The 21,597-nt window shown below is 38.1% G+C and overlaps 1 protein-coding gene across 1 annotated transcript in view; it reads right to left on the reverse strand.

Moving 5' to 3' along the window:
* MDN1 (midasin AAA ATPase 1) overlaps positions 1 to 21,597 on the reverse strand; it is a 105,097-nt gene that overhangs the window by 5,462 nt on the left and 78,038 nt on the right. The window contains exons 76-99 of the mRNA XM_065059572.1: positions 20,853 to 20,979; positions 19,881 to 19,986; positions 18,651 to 18,766; positions 16,940 to 17,419; positions 16,229 to 16,455; positions 15,724 to 15,870; positions 15,319 to 15,491; positions 14,772 to 14,933; positions 14,508 to 14,645; positions 14,181 to 14,322; positions 13,034 to 13,203; positions 12,640 to 12,783; positions 11,854 to 11,989; positions 10,915 to 11,237; positions 9,239 to 9,400; positions 9,014 to 9,115; positions 8,653 to 8,854; positions 7,858 to 8,031; positions 5,996 to 6,153; positions 4,028 to 4,117; positions 3,046 to 3,161; positions 2,238 to 2,412; positions 1,556 to 1,629; positions 1,347 to 1,461 (exon numbers count right to left, since the gene is read on the reverse strand). Coding sequence (XP_064915644.1) covers positions 1,347 to 1,461; positions 1,556 to 1,629; positions 2,238 to 2,412; positions 3,046 to 3,161; positions 4,028 to 4,117; positions 5,996 to 6,153; positions 7,858 to 8,031; positions 8,653 to 8,854; positions 9,014 to 9,115; positions 9,239 to 9,400; positions 10,915 to 11,237; positions 11,854 to 11,989; positions 12,640 to 12,783; positions 13,034 to 13,203; positions 14,181 to 14,322; positions 14,508 to 14,645; positions 14,772 to 14,933; positions 15,319 to 15,491; positions 15,724 to 15,870; positions 16,229 to 16,455; positions 16,940 to 17,419; positions 18,651 to 18,766; positions 19,881 to 19,986; positions 20,853 to 20,979 — 3,959 coding nt within the window. The remainder of the gene's footprint in view (positions 1 to 1,346; positions 1,462 to 1,555; positions 1,630 to 2,237; positions 2,413 to 3,045; positions 3,162 to 4,027; positions 4,118 to 5,995; positions 6,154 to 7,857; positions 8,032 to 8,652; positions 8,855 to 9,013; positions 9,116 to 9,238; positions 9,401 to 10,914; positions 11,238 to 11,853; positions 11,990 to 12,639; positions 12,784 to 13,033; positions 13,204 to 14,180; positions 14,323 to 14,507; positions 14,646 to 14,771; positions 14,934 to 15,318; positions 15,492 to 15,723; positions 15,871 to 16,228; positions 16,456 to 16,939; positions 17,420 to 18,650; positions 18,767 to 19,880; positions 19,987 to 20,852; positions 20,980 to 21,597) is intronic.

The following is a 21,597-nucleotide window of genomic DNA, read 5'->3' on the forward strand; positions in this document are numbered from 1 at the left end:
CTTTACTGAAGTCAAGGTAGACCACATCCACTGCTCTGCCATCATCTATCCACCTCTTTATATCTTCATAAAAGGCTATGAGGTTGGTCAAGCACAACTTCCCCTTGGTGAAGCCATGCTGACTGCCCCTAATGACCCTCTTATCCTTGATATGCCTTGAGATGGCACCAAGGATAAGTCGTTCCATTACTTTTCCAGAGATGGAGGTGAGGCTGACCGGTTCATAATTACCCGGGTCCTCCTTCTTGCCCTTTTTGAAGACTGGAGTGACATTTGCTTTCCTCCAGTCCTCAGGCACCTCTCCCGTCTCCCAAGACTTGGCAAAGATGATGGAGAGCGGTCCAGCAATGACGTCAGCCAGCTCCCTCAGCACCCGTGGGTGCATCCCATCTGGGCCCATGGATTTGTGAATGTCCAGATAGCCTAATTGTTCCTTAACCCAGTCCCCATCAACCAAGGCAAATTCTTGCACTTGTCCTGACTTCCTCTGGGGCCTCAGGAGTATGGGGCTCCTCAGGGCAGCAGATACAGCCCTTGGCATTTTCCTTCAAATTTAGCAAGTATTTTTGAACTAGAGAATATTCAGAAAAGTCTTCAATCTACATTTAAAGTTTTCCCAATGCTAACCAAGCTATCAAAATGTCAGTTAATTGCTCAAGTGATTAAATGCTTTATTAAAAATACATATCCTATTTCTAGGTTGAACTTCTTTGGCTTTGACTTGCAACAGAAGTGTCTAGTTACAGACTCCCCATTAAAATTAAGGACGTCAGCTGTCAAGCCCTCCCAGTTTTAGCGTTTGCAAGATTACCACTGAGCTATTTGGGTGTCCTCCTTGCCCATTCAATATTAATGGCAGATCTTATTCAAGTCTGGAAAGGTGAGAATGCAAAAAACTTTCAAAAAGAAGAAAACTTTGCAGTTGTCAGGAAGTATTAATACAGAAAGTTCTTTTCTCCAGGAATCAGTCAAGTCTGACACACATACAAACCTCTTTCTCCTACTACTACAGTGGAATCCATGGCATGAAAACCTCTTAAACTTCCACAAACTTTGAGGTGGTTTGGCATTGGGGTATTCAATAGCTTGTACCCAAAGTACTGTTTAAGATCCAATATGAAGAGAAAGATGAATGTTTAAAAGTGGCATACATTGGAACCTCAAGAAAGAAAAAGCTCCCACTACTGCAAAATTGTAACCATTCTCTCTCTCTCTTATCTAACCACCTATCACACTCTCAAATGCAACCAACCAGTAACTGTTACAAATGAAACCATGAAGCTGCTGATGTCTTGTCTGGAAAAGATTTGCAAACCTGTTGCCCTAAAGGCAGCATTCTTGTGTACCTGGGCTATTTTTGTTTTCTTCTGCTGAAATTTGCAAAGACGCAATATCCGTGTCCCTGACTGGTCACTGAACTGTTCATGGAAGGGGTGCAGCAGCTGAACAGTTTCTCCAAAGCTTTAGAAAAGAAGAAAAAAATAATAGTGTGAAACTAGTCCTTACATTCTGCTCTAAAGTCTTGACAAAAAGTCAAGATTTTAGATAAACTCACCTACACACAGCAATTTGTCCCACTTCTAGAAGAGTCAGTGCATTGCCAATAACTGCCAGGGATTCATATGCAAGCTATTAAAGAAAAAAGTTACATCAAAAATAGAGTATTCCAAGTTTTACTCACAGCTCAATATTAAATATGCAGAATGTTACTGAAATGATTTTTCATTGTCTAGTAAAATAAATGAATCATTTTTCATGTTAGAGTTACGAAAAATAGTCATTTCAATAAAGACTAGTTCTACTTGAGGGCTTCAGCTGATAGATTTAGAGACACCACTTTAGTCAGGCTAATGAAATGAACACCAAAATAACTATTTAGAAGGAAACACAGATTTTTAATAAATAAATAAAACCCCTACAAGTGAGCTATAATGAGCTAATATTTGATCTTCCAATGAACTTTTTATAGGCTGCAAAAATAATTTTCCAGTGGATATGTATACCTTTAACAAATTTAACATCATCTTCTTTCAGCTAACTCTCATTGCTCTTTCGGTAACACATCTCTTTGGCATGAAGCGACAAGTACGCAGGTGCATGAACCAGAAGCATAACTGCTCTAGAATCAGAGTCAGACTTTCCAACAACCACCAGTTCTGGGTGAAACAAATCAGCAACTGACGTACTCATCAACAAGGTGCAGTTTCTTCTTACTTTTTTGAAGGTTTTTATTTTACCTGTTTAGAGTGATTGTCTATCATACTAGAGGAATCGTCAATAGCCAAGCAAATCTGGTACTGTCGTTTACTGGGCTTGGTCCTTCGCAACCAGATCTTATCTTTTCGGAACTGACTGGCAATATATGGAATCACTTTGCGCATGTTCAGTCTCTTCCCTGTTCTGTAATCTCCTCTGAAAGTTAAGAAAAAATACATAATGACAGGGATTATCAGCAAATATCTCATTCTGGAAATCCCAGCCTGTGCAACATATGCAGCAAAGTAACAAATATTTTGTAAATTATAATAAAACCAAAATGAGTAGCTCTAATATTCACATTTAGTTATAGATTTAAAAAAAAAATCTCACATTTTTAATGCAACATGGATATTCAGTGTTTTTAAAAGTTGTTAAATCTGGGTGCCTAAAATGGAAGGAAGACCTTGAATTTAGACTCCTCCAGTTTGAAACAAGTCTAATTTCTTAAAAATAAATAACTTAATTTTAAAACAAACATAAAACATTTGGACATTTCGCATAGTGTTTGACTCAAGAGCACCTCATGGTTTTAAGTTGATTTGAACACTTGTTGCACAGAAGAAAAAACACAAGGCAATATCCTCAGGATGGGTACCTACTACCACATCACATTTGCATTTCATAAGATAATCTAGTATTCCCATACAAAAGTAAAATGCATGCATTTGCAAACACAAACAATTGCTATAAATCAAGAACAACACAGATTTGCAGTTGTACAGAGGTTAAAGCCCTCCAAAACCAGGAGTTTAAAGAAATTAGAAGCCTCAGAAAGACCCCACTTACTTCAATTTGGCTGCTTGAGTGGGTTCCAGTATGAGCCGTAGCTGTTCACAAAGCTGCTGTGATAGAGGAGCTGTCAATACTAAATACCTCTGCCACATCTGTGCTGCTTCCTTCTCCTAAAATATCGTACATGACAGAAAGAAATACAAGTGAATTATGAAAAAACCCAAAAAGTTGGGAAGCACTGCCTGAAAAAAAACAAACCTCAGTGTACTTAAGGAGGAGACGGGAGGTAACAACCAGTTGGAACTGTGAGGCTGTCCTGTGAGCACTCCATAAAGATGACAATTTGCATTCAGCTTTAGATGCTTCTTGCTGCTATAAAGCTGCAATATGCAATGATTGTTCCTCTAGGAGTACACAGAGCAACTTTGGTGTTGCTGTTGATAAAGAAAAATCCTGCAATGGCCACCATCTGATAGTTGGCATTACAGTGAGGGGAGTCATATAGTCTGCCAGGTTCTCTATTGGCCGTCAAAAATTAAAATGAAAATTCAGCAAAATTGTTAAGCCTCTACATTGGCCATTTCATTCAGAATTACTTCCAAATACAGTTTACAATTCCTGACTAGGAATTTTAAGCTCAAGCTCCACCACTGCAACTGAAGGAGATGGCTTCTGTTGATCATAATTTTGTGTCCAGCAGTTAACTGCAGCTGACAACTCAACGCAGAAGGAGCTTGGCAAGACTGAGGAAAATGTCTTCTAACTATACAAGTTTTAGAAGTCGTCAGAGTTTACTTTCTGCATAAAGCACACTACATGTTCAAACCAAGATCTGAAACATCATCCTGCTTTAAGAATAATATAGTTTTTCAGAAAAAGTTAAGCATAACAACAAAAAACAGCATCTAAATAATGCGATTTTGGATATTTAGATGCCAGTGTGCTTGGCTTCCTCAGGGCTTCGGCTATAAAACAAGATGCAGTAATGCAATGAAGGATTCTTATGACAGCTTTATGTTAAAATGAGGTCACAAACCTCATCTGGAGTTCCAGACTGCTGAGTCTGCCACGCTTCCAATTGCCGTTCAAGTTCCTTTCTTAGCTCTTCAGGATCTCTAATGATGTGCTAGAAGTGTAGTTAGGAGATTTATGAGACAGAAAAATAAATTCACACATCTGGTGATCCCCAGACTATAGCAAACTATAAAGGAAGTAAAAATGCATTGTTCTTATTCTTTTAGACACAAAAATGCCTGAAAAAACTTAAGTGTTGATTCTAAATCTCTGTTTTTTTTAATAGTTTTCATGTACAGAAAGAATAAATACCTCCCCACAAATACCTGCATTTGTACACAGTCAGTACAGAAACAAAGCTAGGAACCACCTGCGACAGACACTGAAAATGATCAAATACAGAACTTCAAGATAATTCAACAAATACCAAATTTAATGATAGCATAATGGAGATCAAACTGTTGAATACTACCTGTGTAGTATCTTCCAAAATATAATATGCTTCACTTTATTATAGTTTTTAAAAAAGCTTCATTGAAACCATTTAAGGAATTGAATGACAGCTTCCTTTTTACCTTGTAGGAAATACTATGTGATAAACTATTCTGTTAAAGGACACCCAAGCTTTATTACACTTGTTTAACTTGTATTGTTCTTTTAGGGACAACTTCTGTTCCTGACTTGTAAAACCATAGTTGAGCCAAACAGTAGTATATGCTCTGCATAACCTGCAGGTTTACAAATGAAGGAAAATAAGCCTATGAATGCAAATCCAACAGTCCCAATAACTTCTCATTCCTCAAGAAGCAGCAGAGGCCTCTCTAGTCACCTACCGCAGGTTTACGGAAGGGAGAAAGAATGTACATGGTGGGAGCTTCTTCCCTCTTCCTTTTGCCAAAAAGTAAGAACTTTCACTTCTAGTATTTCTCCCTTCCTCTTTAACAGGTGCTGCAAGAGCTCCACCTCCTGTTTCAACTTTTGCATGTCAATTGAAAAAAACCCAGAACACTAAGCCAAAAAAACCCCACCACAAACAAACTAACCCACAAACCTAAACAATGACCGCCCCCCGCCACCCTCCCCCCCCCCAAAAAAAAGATAGGCACCTAAGTATTCTGGGGATGGAACACTCTTGCATTCAGCACCCTTCTTCCAAAGGGCTGCAACATGTGGCATTAAGACAGAAGTACCAGGTACAGCTTGCACAGAATCCTTTCCATGTTGTGCATAGAAAAATATCATCCTCCAAGTACATACTCAGAACACAGTATTATAAGCATGAAAGGTCAATACTTCTTAAAGAGAGACACTAAATGTACTTCATCAACTGGTTATCCACCATCAACTGCTTCTGTACCAGAGCTCTTTATGAAAAAATGTGCTTTTGCACAGCTAGCAGTTTGCACTAGGAAACGAAGAGCATTACATGAAGCTCTAGGATTTTCTAGGCTATAATATTTTTTGAATTGAGACATTCATAAAAGGCTTAAAAAGATTGTATGATATTTTCAATCAGCTTTTTTTAGGAAGTAATATATTGCAATGAATTAACTGAGGTGAATTCTTTGTCCATAATGGTGCTTTAAAGTAACTGATGCCCAGCTCTTGCATCACTCTGAACCCTTTTTTAATCTTCAGGCCACACACCCTTGCCCACTACTTTCCACTCTACCCAAGCATCTGATCAGCAGATTCATCTGAGCAAAACAGTTATTGACAGTCAGAAAAACAAAAGCTTTTGTTTTTGAAAAGTGAGGATGGGACCTTTCCACATAAGGATGGGGAGGACTTGTCATTTTGTCATTCAGATGCATATACAACAGTTGATTATGTGTTACTTTTCATTCTGCTGTTAAAGAACAGCAAGCTACTAAGTTGTCTGAGTGAAAGTAATTCTAAATGTTTGCATCCACAGTTTCATTAGGACAGGTCAAACAAAACATATTGTTTCTACTGCTGTGGTTGTAACAAGACATGTTGGGTTTCATACCTGGGGAGTGTCCATCAAAAACTGGTGGGCTGTGTGTATGGTCGAGTCCTTGCTTCTCTCTGGCTTCTCTTCAGTCAACCTTGGTAGCTTTTCTGTTGTGGAGTCATTGACATCCTCAGAGTCAAATGTCTGTGTCTCTGGCTCCACTTCACCTGGTGCTACAGTCACAAAAGTAATTAATAACTTTGTGGATCATGCATAACACAAGAACCAGTACTGTATCTCGACTCTTTCACAAAACATCTCACATGCTTTGTAATGTAAACCAGACATTATTTTTAAGTGAAGTACAGAAATTTTAAGACAATTCTAGGAATAGGATGAATATACCTTTCAACTCACTGGAACAGATAAACATGCGTTACCTTATGTAAACTTTCTCTCTTACAACCTTCTTGCCAAATGAACAAAATATTAGCAAGAGGATCTTTACTACCTGAAAAATCCCATAGGTGAAATACACTTTTTAGCTTCTTAGCCTCTCTGCCAGAGTGACAGGTAGAAAACAATTTGACAACATTCAGAAAATTATCACTAAAAAAAGGCAACCTTATCTTTTACTCTCTAGTTTTGTGACAGAACATTTTCCTATAAATCAGAAATAAATTTACAAATAAAGGCACGGACTAAAGATTTTTTAATTATTGTTTCTACTATACTACACCATTTAACAACTATTTTTTAAGAATTATTCTAAGAAAAAAAATATGACTTGCAGGAGATGTTTCAAAGATTCCAGTTTTTCAGAACATGCTGTTGGAGGATCATGTGGAAAAACAAACAGACTGATTACATGCACACCTGTACCGTGAAGCTAATGAGCCCAGCAAGAGGTTTAAGTGAAGAGGTTAAACCTGAAGGGAGTGGGAAGCAAGGAGGTAAATTCAGCCTGGTAAAACTTGTCTCCCCTATACAGCCAGCCTTTGTATTGTTTGATATGAAAACCACTCAAAATTCCAAGATACAGTGTCATTTACTTATATTAATAAAAATTAAATACTTCTGCTGCAATTGGCAACAGATGTTGATTTATTTATAGCTTATTTTGTTTGTGTGGGCTGTGTGGCTGACAAGTCAGACCTTTCTTCTCATCTGCCAACCATTCACATCTGAGAGCCATTTTCTGTTAGGCAGCTCAGTTTTGTTTTGTTTCATTACCACTGAAGGAAGAAAACAGTGAGACAGCAACACTTCGGTGCATCCTCAGTGGATGTTGTTCAGAGCAGCTCCTCAACTTCTTGATGTTTTGTCATAAGTTACACACACAAAGTTGAGTTATGGGATGCTGATACTGGTGACACTGGAATGCATTGTTATATGCCAATTAATCTAGCAAATTAGCATTGTGTCTATCAGCAGGAAAGTGTTTGCTTTTTACTCCTTCAAAGAAGTAGATAAAGATTACAGACCTTTAACTCAAAAGAAAGTAGCAAACCCCTCTGTCACTCAATGAGCTTAGCAAAGGCTAATACTGACTACTTGGCCGGAGTAAGAATACTGCTGTATAAAAGTCAATTAAAAGCAGAATCACAGAATGGTTTGGGTTGGAAGTGACCTTAAAGATCATCTAGTTCCAACCTTCCTGCCATTGGCAGGGACACTTTCCACCAGACCAGGTTGCTGAAAGCCCCATCCAGCCTGGCCTTGAACACTTCTAGGGATGGGGCATCCACAGCTTCTCTGGGCAGCCTGTTCCTGTCTCAGCACCCTCGTGGAGACTAATTTCTTCCTTATATCTAACCTAAATTTACCCTCTTTCAGTTTAGTGTTATAAAAAGCATACACATCCATTACATGCCAGTATAAATACCTATATATAAAGTGCACCTCGGTGTATGTTTAGAATGTTTAAATTAAAGTACCAGGAGTTTTAGTGGCAGTAGATTTCTTTTTTTCTGGTTTCAGTTCCTCTGTGTCTACTGCTCTGAGATCCTCATCATCCTGCATTTCTGTTTCCATAGCTGTGTCTTCAGAATCTCCCTCTTCCTTTTCTTCAAGAGGCATGACAGGTTTCTCTTGTTCCTTGCTGGCTACATCTGTACAAAGGCAACAACAGTTACTAAGGGGAAAGAGGAAGGAGAAGTAGTGAAACTGAAAAAAAACTTGCATTCTGTGGCAACTGCATGTCAGTTTCAGCGAACATCAGAAAGGATCTGAGCTATTGTCTCAAACCTCAGTTTTATCTTTCAATGTGCTGTGTTGTGTTAATGAGCTACTGCCCTGAAAATCTGAACAGTTACTTTAATAGAAAGCAATTTATTTAACTGAATTTAGATTAGAGGAATATTTTTAAAGAGACATCAATTTGTTTCATAGTGAATAAAGGACCTGTTGTGTTATCCTAAATATTTTGCATGTACAGTAGCACTTTATGCTTCTAAATAACTGAAATAAGATTTGGAGATTTTAAATATGCTTATTAAACTAAAATCAAATTTTATGAGTCAATTTAGTATTTCCAAAAATGTTATCATTAGTTTGAACCTGATTACCAAAGAGCAGCATTTTTTGTAGGTAAATGGTGCTACATCTGAAACCAAAGCAAGGATTGTTAACCATAAATTTAAAAAATGTAATGGGAAAAACCACTCTAAATAGGCGTGCTTCAGGATTTGATTCTGCAATGACAACTCTTAGACCCAGAAATACCACTATACCATATGTCTGTGCATCGTAGCATTCAGAGCCTTGTTTAATATGTTCAAATGCATCAGCCTCCTCCACGTTTTGTTTAGGCAGAGCTGGATCCTGCTTTGCTTCACTGCTGGATTCTATAGTTCTCAGTCGCTTGTGGATATGTTCGTTGTGATCTCCCATTGAACGCTCATTGTCTGCCTGACCAGGTTTCCTCTTGAAACTCTGAAAAAGAACAAATCAACACCATGAACTTCAAGTGATGTGCAACCAAACACGGATCAGAACAAGAGTTCTTGCAAGAAGAAACCAAGTCCTGCCTATTTGCTGGTTAATATTAAGACATTAAATAAAACCAAAATAAACTGAGAAGAAGATATGAACCTGGGTATTTTTTCTGCTTTGTTTCTGAGAAGCCATCCGGGCCATACGTGTGGATTCATGGCCTTCTGATTGATTTGCACTTGAAGCTCCGCTTCCGTACTCCTGAGACCAAAAAAAAAAAAAAGAAAAAAGTGAAAAAAATCAGTACTGTAACAGATCATTGCAACAAATTTCAGAAGTTAAACAGTTTGACATTTTTAACCCAGACACTTCCACATAATATACCTCTTTAGACTGGTCTCTTTCTGAAGCCTCTCCAGCCAGCTCGACAGCACTGTCACTCTGCAGGTTTTCTTGCCCAGTCTGCCCTTGTGTCTCATGCTCCATTCTTTCCTCAGGCTCAGGAATCTGCTCATCCATCTCAGAATTATCTTTGCCCTCTTCTTCCTAAAATAATGTCAGTTTATTTTAACATTCTAAAAACCATCAGGAACCGGGTACAATTGAAAGGCATTTAAAAAATAATGCAATCATCAGGCACAGTCAATATAGGTTCACAAAGGGAAAGTCCTGTTTAACTAATTCAAAATCCTTCTATGATAGGGATAATGCTTTGTGGATGAAGGGAAGAGGGTGGATGTAGTTTTTCTGGATTTTAGTAAGACTTCCTATACTGTCCAGCAAAGCATCCTTCTAGACAAATTGTCCAGCTGTGGGACAAGCAGGTTCACTATGTGCTGAGTGAAGAACTGGCTGAAGGGCAGAGCTCAAAGGGTTGTAGAGAATGGGGCTACATCTGGCTGGTGACCAGTCACCAGCAGTGTTCCTCAGAGTTCAATTCTAGGGCCAGTTCCATTCAATGTATTTATCAATTATCTGGATGCAGGAGTTGAACACACCGTTAGCGAGTTTGCTGATGATACCAAACTGGGATGTGCTGCTGACTCTTTTGAAGGACAAGATGCCTTGCAGAGGGATCTAGACAGAGCGGAGCATTAAGCAACGATTAATGGGATGAAACTCAACCAGTCCAAATGTCAGATTCTGCACCTGGGATGAAGTAATCACCGGCACAAGTATACATTTGGAGAGGAGTGGCTGGAGAGCAGCCCTGCAGAAGAAAGGGATCTGGGGGTGCTGGTCAACAGCAGCTCACTGAGTCAGCACCGTGTGCCCTGGCAGCCCAGAGGGCAAACCACATCCTGGGGTGCATCAAACTGGTAACCAGCTGGTCGAAAGAGGTGATTATCCTGCTGTATTCAGCATTTGTGCAGCCTCGGCCTGAATACTGTATCCAGTCCTGGGCCTCACAATTTAAGAAGGATGTGAAGGTCCTTGAATGCATCCAGAGGAAGGCAACAAAGCTGGTGCAAGGGCTGGAAGGAATGTCATGTAAGGAGCAGCTGAGGACTTTGGAGTTGTCTGGTTTGGAGAAAAGGAGGCTGAGGGGCAACCTCACTGCTCTCTGCAGCTTCCTGAGGAGGGGACATAGAGAGGGAGATGCTGAGCTCTTCTCCCTGGGATCCAGTGACAGGACACATGGGAAGAGTTCAAAGCTGTACCAGAGGAGGTTTGGACTGGACATGATGAAGCATTTTTTTAGTGAGAGGGTGGTCAAACACTGGAACAGTCAATGCCTCAAGCCTGTCAGTATTTAAGAGGCATTTGGGCAATGCCCTCAACACAACATGCTTTAACTTTTGGTCAGCGCTGAAGTGAACTTGCAGTTGGACTAGGTGATCATTGTAGGTCTCTTCTAACTGAAATATTCTATTCTGACAGAAGGCCAAGGAGGTAACGGGAATACAAATGACAGACTAGTTTGATAGTAAGCACATTTTTTATCTTGATGAAGATTCTCATTAACATTACACCTACTCAACGTCAAAATTGTTGCAGAGTGTCATTGAACACATCCATTTCTTAAGTCTAGTGTATGGTAATTAAAAAAACCTCTCTACCTGAGGTTGAAGGCCTTGGTCAGCAGCAGGGATTCCCTTATCTTCAGCAGATTCATTTTTTTCCTCATCAGGTGGTTGTGACTCTTCCTCATCTTCTTCTGCTGCATCCTCAGTGTTCCCTGCATTTTCTTCTTGATCATCAGCATCGTTGTCCCCTTCATCTTCCTTCTCCTCTTTATCTTCAGAAATGCCTTCTTCAGCTGGTTCTGCATCTTGATCATCTCTTTCTGTCTCACCAGCATCCTCTTCTTTCTGTTCTTCTGTCTTCTCTGCCTCATTTAAATCAGCAGGTTTCTCATCTAGTTCAAAATCATTCTCTCCTTCTGGATTAAAAAAAAAAAACAAAAACCAGGAAGGTAGACAAAGCTTTTAGTAAAGTACAGAAACAGTGAATATTACAGATATTTGGAATAAAACTGCCCAGCCTGTCAAAAAAACAAAGAAAACACTGAGATTTTTTATGCATAATATCCATTATTTTCTATAGCAAATAATTTCTTTAAGTTACAATTAGTTTGTAACTAACAAGACAGCAGGATGAATTCCTATTAACTTCCTTTAACCTAATATTCTTGAGGGCCAGTTGACTTTGACAACAAATGCCTGTAAGTATCATTGAAAAAACTGAAACCACAAAAGCAACTGAACAATTACATAGGAGCGTCTAGCATAAGTTATTTAGGGTGTATCACTTGGATAACGTGAGAAAGCCTGCTCCACAGTGTGTGTGAAAGGAAGGTAAAGGAAAATGCTGTAAAGTTGAGAATCTGGCCTGCATTTGGTACATTGATACACAGAAGTGAATTTGCAGCTTCTTGTTACACATAGTCCTACGTCCACCTCTCTATTCTGTAGAGAAAGAGCTCATTATCTGACTGCTTCCCCCCTATTTCCACTTGGCTTTCATCTAGGAATCTGTAGATAGATTTTCAGCTGTACCTTCATCCTCTTCATCCTCATCACTCTTCGCATCATTCTCCAGGTTCAAGTTATCAGGAAGGTCCAAAGGTTCAACTTCAGGCTCCTTTTCTTGCTGGCCATGATAAGGGTCTACTTCATTCTCATCATACTCACGCTGTCAGCAAAAGAATAGGAGGGGTGAGAAACAACAGGTATGAAATAAGTGAGAGGAAAGGCAAAGAAAAAAAGTAAGATACTATTGAATTCTCCAGGACATTGAAATACTGGATATAACATTACATTCTGATAAGTTAAAAACTAATTTCCATTGGTACACATCCTCATGTATAAAGAGCAGACAAAGATTAACTTAGACAAATGCATTTACATAAACGGGTACTTCTTAAAACCAGCAGGTTTTGTGTTCAGAACCTGCACTCTTGCAGACGGTAAATGCACTCTTGCGTATTATGTAGAATTTTCAAGCATACTGTATACAGATTTTTGGGATGAGTCCCACTGACTTAAGGTGTTTCTGTTACTAAACACGACAGAACAAGAATTTTTAAGCTTTGTCCATTAAAGCATCAACTCAGAGTAAAGCCTGTTTTGGCAGCCCCTACAAGTTCAGGTTAGTACAAACAAATTCTTTCTGTATTATGAATCAGAAAATATAATATGATGGATAAAATATGGTTTACTTTTAGCTCCGAAATGAACTAGTTTCACTATTGAAGACTATTTCAAATTCTCAGAAACACATGATATGAGCAACAGAATATGGTATAACAGCAAGATACTTTACGTAGTCCAAATCATTTTTACCTCATCAATTTGTTCATGGATTTTCTCTTTGTTTCCACTGTCCTCCTCTTGTTGCTCTTTTTCCTCATCCTTGGGAGGCTGTTTTTTATCATCCTTGTTTCCTGTACTCAAATTGTCATCTTTTGCAACGAGCTCTGAATCATCCTATTAAGTAACAAATCCAAAAAACTCAATTATGCTATTCACTTATCAAAGTCTCAGTGACAAGACATGATCTCTCGCAGAGAAAAAAAACAAAACAAAAAAAACCATAACACTAAATAAAATTTGTGATATATTCAAATTATCCTTTTCCAAGACCAAGAGCTATGCAACAGTTCACAGTCTAGGTCCCATCAAGTTAAAAGAGCTTAATTACTTTGACATTTTTCTTCCCACTCCTTTTTTTCTTTACCTCATCCATTCCTGGTCCAGTTTCTTCTGTTTTACTACTGGCATCTTCATCATCATCTTCATCTTCATCACCCCAGAGCCTCTCATCCAGTTTATCATCAGCTTCAGCATTATCAAGATCACCCATCTGCTTATCCAGCTCCTCCTCTTCATCTGAATTTTCATCATCATCTGCGTACAGTTCAGAATGCACAGAGTTCAGCTCAGTACAGAGGAGACACAGCTGATGTTTTTGTTAATGTCAGAAACAAGAAATCATACTTAGCACCTTCATTTCAACACCCTATGCAGTTAAACCAAGCGATGCAGAAGAAGACACACATGCACTGACACCCATAAAAGCAGGCTCCTGAATACATGGTTCAGAGCGTTCTCTTGGACATACGGACACACAGAGCATTCTCTCCCTCAGACTAACAAGTCCAAGGTGCAAAACTTGGATGATTTCAACTCTCTACTCTTTACCCTCTCCAGCCCCCATTTTCAAAACATTTTGGCATTACTGGGAGGGAGAAGGTCCACTCCACTGTATTTGTTTATCAGTTTGGGAATTTCCCTTCTTCTGCAGATTGAACTTACTCTTGGCATTGCGTCAAAAATTTGAAAGTAGATTAACACTACTGTAATTTATAAGACACATCAGTTTTGGATGTTCAAGCTGTTACTCTTTAAAGTGAAGAAGTGCCACCTTTTGGGTGAGTAGCAACTTGAATGAATCTACCAAATGTTGCTATTTTTTTCCATTTTAAAAAGGCAATATTAAATTATTTTCATTGCTTAAGTGTCAGCAATAGCTTCATTAGTCACATTTTGAAGTTAACTACAGCCATATTCTCAAGTATTCTGTTGATCTTCAACAGGTCTCCAAAGCTAGTGACTAATTTTAAAATGTGTCTGCAGGTCAGGTCACAACAGGAAGACCTGGCTCCCTTCATTCCAAAAGCATCACAATAAAAAAAGAGAGACAGTATTTCCTTTGTACACTTCTTAGCATTCATATTAATACTTCTTAGTATTCATATACAAATGGCACTACTCTGTTGTAGAACACAGACTTTTAATCTTTGCTCCATTATCCAAAACAATCAACCATTACTGGATTGATCTATAATATTTCTTATAAGTTTGCCACAGTGGAAGGACCAAACCTTTTTTCTCCTGTTCTCCATCATGCATTTTTCCTTCAAAGTCTTCTGACATTTCAATTGCATTGTCTTCTCCTTCAATGTCAGGTTTAGAATCTTGATCCTCTTTCTCCTTCTCTTCACCCTTTTGAAAACTGTCTTCTATCTGAATTATTGATAAAGCCAAAAATTACAGGGGATCTTGGCTACATATTCAAGCTTATTTAAAAGCTCATACGCAATGATAAGAGCCAACCTAAATAGGAGACTGAAGGTAACTTTAACCACAACATGGATTTCAAGAGCTTTTTCAGTTTAACTTGAATTAAGCAAGCAACCCCAAACACTTGCCTGATCTTCACTTTCTATTTTGTCACTGACATCCTTCTTGCCTTCCCCATCTCCAATACCACCATCCTCATAATCATGAAACTGTGTTGCTCCCTCTCCAGCTTCATCTTCAAGTAATTCTTTTGGCAGACAAAACCCCTAAAAAGGCAAACAGAAACACAAAACTTTCTATAGTAGTACATATTTCGGCTTAGTTTCTACTTAAGACTTGCCTACAATTAATGTATGCTTACCATATATCCAAGGTTATCTCTAATAACTTACCTTTTGGGCAAGCTCTGTAAAAATGCTAGTTAGAACAGAAAGCAGTTTTCCAGTACTCCTGTGAGACGCCAGTGAAATGGTGAGGTAGAACAGGATAAGGTCTGAATACTTGCAGAGCATGGGCTTTAAACGCACCAGCAAATAGCAGGACTGGTTGAAGAACTGCAGTTAAAACCAAAGAACAGCTGTTATGATTATGTATATGTACATGATTAGGTACATACTGAGATATGCCTCAGAGAGGGTGATGATAGAGACTAAAAACAGATACCCAAACCAGAAATATCAGTGGATGAGTTTAAATACAATTTCTAAAGTTTCCAAAGCTTTGTCTAGACACTCACAAAACCTAAAAAATTCCTTTTTACTAAAGAAACATCTGACTTTTGTGCTACAGAAGAGCACTTACATTTGGCCATAATTTCTCACATGCTTCTATAGTTCTAAGGTACTGGACAGTGAGAAACCATACACATTTAATCAGAAACGTTCACAATTCCAAATCTTTTGAGGCCCGTAAGACAAAAACTCTTGAGAACAATTCTACCTTGTGTTTATCTGAAGTGCAATCTTCCCCATAAGATTTCAGGTTCTCCAGGAGTTCTGAAACTGCTAAAATTGCTTTCTGCACACGCAAAGAATCCAAATCAGCAGAGAGATCTTCATCCAAAAGTTTAGTTATATGTCCTGCTTTAATCACATCAAATGAGGCTGCATCCTCTTTGTTTGAAATACATAAAGAACATGGAAATCAAGTCAGACACTCTAAAAATGCTATAGCAAGATATCTAGAAGTGTCCATCCTATCTGCTTAAATAGGCAGCTTCTATTAAAATGGCAATTTCCTTGTGCATTGGTACTTCTGCTAGACACACAGTTTAAGGAATTTTTAGGTTTGCATAGTTTAAAAACTAGCCCCCCCTGCCCCGCTTAAGTAAATTAACAAACTTACCATTTTCCCCCAGAGATTCTTCTTCCTCTTTTCTGTCTTCTTGTTTTCTCTCTACCAAACACTGGATGGCATACAGAACAACACGGATAACAGTTTCCACTTTTGCTGAGAAGTGCTCCACAAACTCTTCATCTGATGGTTGATTTCCTTTTGAACCACAGAACAGGCAGTTTTACAGAGAAACATGTTAAATTACAGGTTACTATGTGTCCCCTATGCAAGGAGCACGATAAGTGTTACGCAATTTTTACCACATGGTTCCACTAAAATCTCCTTGCTAACCCTGACCTACAGCTATGGTGTAAGATCTGTCATCAACAGTGACTAAGGGGGGAAACAATATTACTGCACAAATAAAGTCTGGACTAAATTCTGCAAGTCTGAATTTCGTCACGTGTTTCTGAATATCTGAATGAATGTGGATCCACCTTCTGCAATAACCAACTTAATGAATTCTTATATATTTATCTAAATTACAAAATGGGCAGAAAAAAATTCGCCTTACCACTGCAATGTGACATGGAAGCAAGAAGCTGTGTTCTCCAGGCTGTGAATTCTGCAGACGTATTATTAACTTCTTCTTGTATATACTTCAGGGTCTTGATTAGGGCCATCTGATTTGCAGCTTGCCTGAGTTCCCCGTTTGGAAGAAACAGGGACTCTATGCCTTGTAACTGAGCTGAAACTTCCAGCAAACAACTCATAGTTGATGTGCAAACTTCAAAATCTCTCCTGCAACAAGAAATACCATAATACTGAAAGAAGGGGAAGGGATGAGAGGCAGCTGATCTCCATCTTAAACTTATTTAATAAGAAGTTTGACAACAAGGTGTGCCACAGCTTGAAATGGACAGAAAATGAGAGGCATATATATTGTTATTAGTATTAAATAGGCTATAGAGCTCTTAAAATAAAAATTTCTTCACCGCATTTACATTTGAAATCCACCTCATTAACTAAGGAGGTATGGGGATGAAATCCCAGGAGACCAAAGATCAACCACTTTTTTTTTCCAGCTTATCAGGGGAGTGGGAGAAGACACATACAATTGTTTAAAAAGCCAGGCACTGCATTTTGCAAGAAAAACAAAGAGACACAAGTTTCAAAAGCACCTAAACACACTTTTTGAGATATGCACAGGCAAACATTTTCAAAAAACTACATGCATCTTATATGAACAGAGAGATATTCCATTTTATACACATGTAGAACTCACCAGGAATAAAACAAGGTCTCACATGACTGTTGTCTTATTTTGTCCACTTCTGCTTTCATTGCCTTCACATTTGCCAGCATTGCAGTCAATTGTGTAGTTACCTGAAGCCATAATGGATCCTTATTTCGCATCCTGCAGCCAGGAGGCAGTTGCTCAGTTGTTACTGGAGACAAGTATTTTAGCTCTAAGGGAATAAGGTCAGGTACTCCTGTAACAACACTTCCCATTTCAGGTCCTGAACTCTGAAAAATGTTTGTTTTGACATCTGTCCTTTCATCGTCACTGCACTTTGTTGGCTCTTCTTTTGGGCAGCATTGTACAAACCAAGACAGCTCCTCAAGAACCATCACACACTGCATGGAAAGTTGCTGCAGTCTGTCAGTCCAGCCTTGAATACTGTCTTGAGGAGGGAATGCGATGTTATATTCTCTGTCAGCAGTCAACCTAGAGTCTATCTCTTCTATACAACTCAGGAGGTTCCTGGTTAGGAAGAAAAATGGAAAAGTTACAATCACCAAGTTTTGTGTAATACTTCCCTCTGAAAACCTCCACCTTTAGACTAAGTTCATAAAAGCTCTAGATAATATTAATTCAGTGGAAGTCAAACTCTTTCTGGAAAAACTAAAATTATAGTATTTTCGGGGAAATAAAAAAAAGGTTTTGCTTAATTATTGGATTTTTCTCTCCATTGCATACTTTCATGTTGTCTTGAAAACAGGGTTTTGTGAGATTTCTCAGGATCTACACCATGTTTTCAAACCATCCTTAAACTCCTGGCCTGATACTCAAATATTATTCTTTTTTCCTCCATTATAAAAGCAAATTAGATTCTAACACACCTTCATTCTCTGAAGTGCTGGGTAATAGTCAGTTCATAGCAAACAATCTGATTTGCAATGACAGTCACAGAAATGCAGATAAGTGTCTTAGAAATTTTATTATTCGTGCAATTGTAAAGGTGAGAGTTTGTGTTTTGGGCTTTTGTTTGTTTTGCTGGGGTTTGTTTGTTTTACCAGGTTTCCTAGGGGTAATGTAAATTTTGCAGCACCAGTCTAGGTTTCCTTCCCTGCACAGAGGAAATAGCTCCTGACCCAACTTCAAGAAATCTTACGGATTACCACAGTGATGAGCACAAACATGCAGAACAGTGAAGTTTGCAGTGAAACTGATGAGTTGAGCAATGGAGAGAAAAATCAGAGTGAAAGGATTTCCTGTACACTTGTTGTTTTACAGTTTTGACACAAGATCTGCTATCTCCCACCTTCCTAGAATTTTTTTTTTCAGCTGTTGAGGTTTCTTCATATTGGCTCAAAGTGCCATCCAGATAATTTATCTGCTTCAAATCAAAGCAGCAACTTGGACACAGTCAAAATTAACTTACACTAATACCAAAGGAGAGAGATTTAACCATCTATAGGTTTAACTTTGTAATTAACTACAGTAATTATTTCATAGTCTTCATGTATGCCTAACTTGTTTTTCCCACATTATTTTTTTTCCAAAACACTGGCTGCAATGACAGGATAAATAATACCCTTTCCTCCCCACCCCCCTGCTTAAATCTTTTATAGGCTTAATTAAGGAGAGGAGAGACATGGGGAAGTGGGGAAGAATTAAAATTTATTTTCTTCTAACTTATTTTTCCATTTTTCTTGAACTGCTTACTGTCAAACTCCTTGCGAACACTTAAATGCCAGAAAATGAAAAATACCTCAGTAAGATCCACTGTTCTGTCAATGCAGTAAGAGATCGTCTCTGTCTGACAAGCACCTGCATGAGGTGTGCTGTGAATCCTTTGCATCGTTCAATGCTACCTAGTCCAATATCCTAAAGAAAACATATAGAAAAAGTGGGAGGGAACAGTTAGATTAATCAGCAGACAACAATATTCTCTGTGCCTCCATTTCACTTCACTTCACTTCACTGGGTAGGCTGAAAGGTTATGGTTTAATTGAACAAGTCTTAAAATGCAGACAAAAATTATAGTTATTACAGATTCGGCACCTTCATTTTTCTTCATCTTCCATATATCCTGCATACAAATTTGATTTTCAAGTACCTTCTACAACAGTAGTCATATAAAATAGCACTCCACTGCAGCAATTCTTATCAGGAATCTGGTTGCAATAAATAACTATAATAACTATAATAAATAACTATTAAAATCCAAATAGATACTAGCCTAAATTTTTACGTTCATGACTCCTGCTAAAACCACTTCCACAATTAGTTTTACCAGATTTACTGACAATGACTTTCACTCCTTTCATTAGAAAGGAGCAAATTTTAAAACTTGAAATAAATGTTTACAACACAGAGCAAAACTGATCTTAGCTACTGTCCACTATTTATGTCACTGCCAGCTGTGACATTGCACAAGATCATGTTGTAAAACAAGGGGTGAAGGATAGTGAGGAGCATCTGGAAAATATCCCTTTTTCCTGGAACACTGAAAATGTAGCACTGATTTGTCAGAACTCATTTGTTCCTTTTAGTGATTTTGCACCAACTTTTAAGCAAATAAATATATCAGCACTTTTTGTGTTAGACATGGGCTCCAGTTACGTCCAATTATAAACTTCAATTGTTTTTTTCATGAGGAACAACTAAACCTGGTTTTGTTTTACTACAGAGCTTTGATTCAGCATTTTGAGAGTTTGCTTCATGTACAAAAAGTGGCAATTTAGGATCTGCTGGGATGAAAGATACTGTACATTTAACAGATTATTAGTTCACTAAAATGATACTTTCCAGTCACAAAGCAACACGTTTTAAAATCTCGCATTTAATGATTAGCCCCAGAATATCATATTTTGTAACATATTACAGAAGACAGTGTGACCTTACTTTTTACTCTCTTTTACTACTAGAGAATTTCAGAGCAAGCTGGTAAAATAACGTTAACAGAATTAGGATTTCTGGTTTTATTTTGGTGTTTTACCTTGGCAGGTGCTAACAATGCTGTCTGAAGTCTAGAGTGGCGTGCAAGCGACCGATAGAAGTACTTCTGGCATCCATCCCAGGCGGAAGAAATCTCTGTCAGCAACCTGACAGAGCACAAATAAGTCTGATATTAGAAAGGTATAAAATTCCAGTACCTCAGCACACTGGAACCATCATGTCAGTGCTTCAACCTAATGAGTCTGCTTACAGTTATATTGCAAATGCATTGATCTTGTAATTCTTCGTTTTCTCCACATGTATTCTAGTCTTAAGAAAACATTTAACTTTTAAAATAAACCCTAAGGAAATCCTAAGCAATAGCAGCAAAATCTTGATCTCTGAATATAATTTAACACTTAAATAGTGATTTTTTTTTTCCATACAGCTAAATCCAGCTTGATAGAGAAGCCTTTATTTTGGTCTTGATGGAAGATAACAAACTAAATCCTTACACTTGAGAAGGCCAGTCTCAATGACAAAAATCACAAAAACAGAGAAACATCTAAAAGAACAACTTTCCTTTCAGCTCTTTTTTCCAGAAATGGCCCACTTTGAAGTCTGTTTTCTCCTGAAATATTCCATTAGTCAATGATGACAAAACAATAAAGTAATCCCTGTAAATTACAACTTACCTTCAAAAAAATTGTTACCAGTCTACATTCTAATATAATGCTAGCAAAGTGTCCCAGGCAAAGCAGGGCAATGGAGGGTTAATTGAAATCTAATTCATAGTAACAATGAAACTGAGTTGTCAAAAGTGCAAATTAAAAATCCCTCTCTCAGTTGTACATGCCAGTACAGTATGTACAAGATTTTCAAACTGAGAAGTAATGGGTGAAAGAGAAAGGAGCATCTAAAATCCTCAGCAAATTACACTCTAGAAATTCCAGTCTAAATCCACATGCAATAAATTCTATATATTATAGCTATAATTCATACAATCTAATGGTTAGAAATGTTGTGTACATACGTGGCATCCAGTTCATGTGTACAATTTACTACACCTAATGCACTACGCAAGTCCAGCGGATGTATGTAGAGTATTTCATTATAATCTTTTGAACGGGACCAAGACAGACCTTTCCGGTACGACAAACCTGAAATGACATTTGAACACACATCCTTTTATGTCCTCATTCTTTTGTATGAAAATTTTCATTCATACAGTTGGTATTAAGATTTAAAGCTTTCTGATGTAGGGTTTTATCTCCTGATACTGTCTGATTTTGGCAAGTCTTTGAACATATAGCAATTTTTGTAATGTAGCTTAATTTTTGTAATGTAGCATTGTAGCTTAGATATCTTCAGCTGAACACAGCTGAAGACAAACATAGACCTGTGTGTATAAAGAAGGCTGGTGGTGGTGGTGGCCAAGAGAAAAAACAAAAAGCCTTGAACCTGAAAGGCCTGAGAAAGTTACAGCTATATACGTTTAAAACTCTGTCTTAAGGCTGCTATTTTAGCGATTTTTAAAACTGGATTAAACATGCTAATTTCTCTCAAGACAATTAAAACACTCCTTTCAAAGGATCCTGAAGATAAGCAGAGCCTGTAACAAATTAGCTATCTAGGTTACGTTGTCATTTTGGAGAACAACTCTTAAGAGCAACACTTTTCACTTCGCCCAGTCCTTTCAGGAAGCTGAGTTAGGGAACATTGCCTCATTTTTAAGACATGAAAAACCTGATGAATGAGGAAGGTACAGATATCACCTG

The sequence above is a fragment of the Columba livia genome, chromosome 3 (genome assembly GCF_036013475.1).
Source record: "Columba livia isolate bColLiv1 breed racing homer chromosome 3, bColLiv1.pat.W.v2, whole genome shotgun sequence".
NCBI lineage: Eukaryota > Metazoa > Chordata > Aves > Columbiformes > Columbidae > Columba > Columba livia.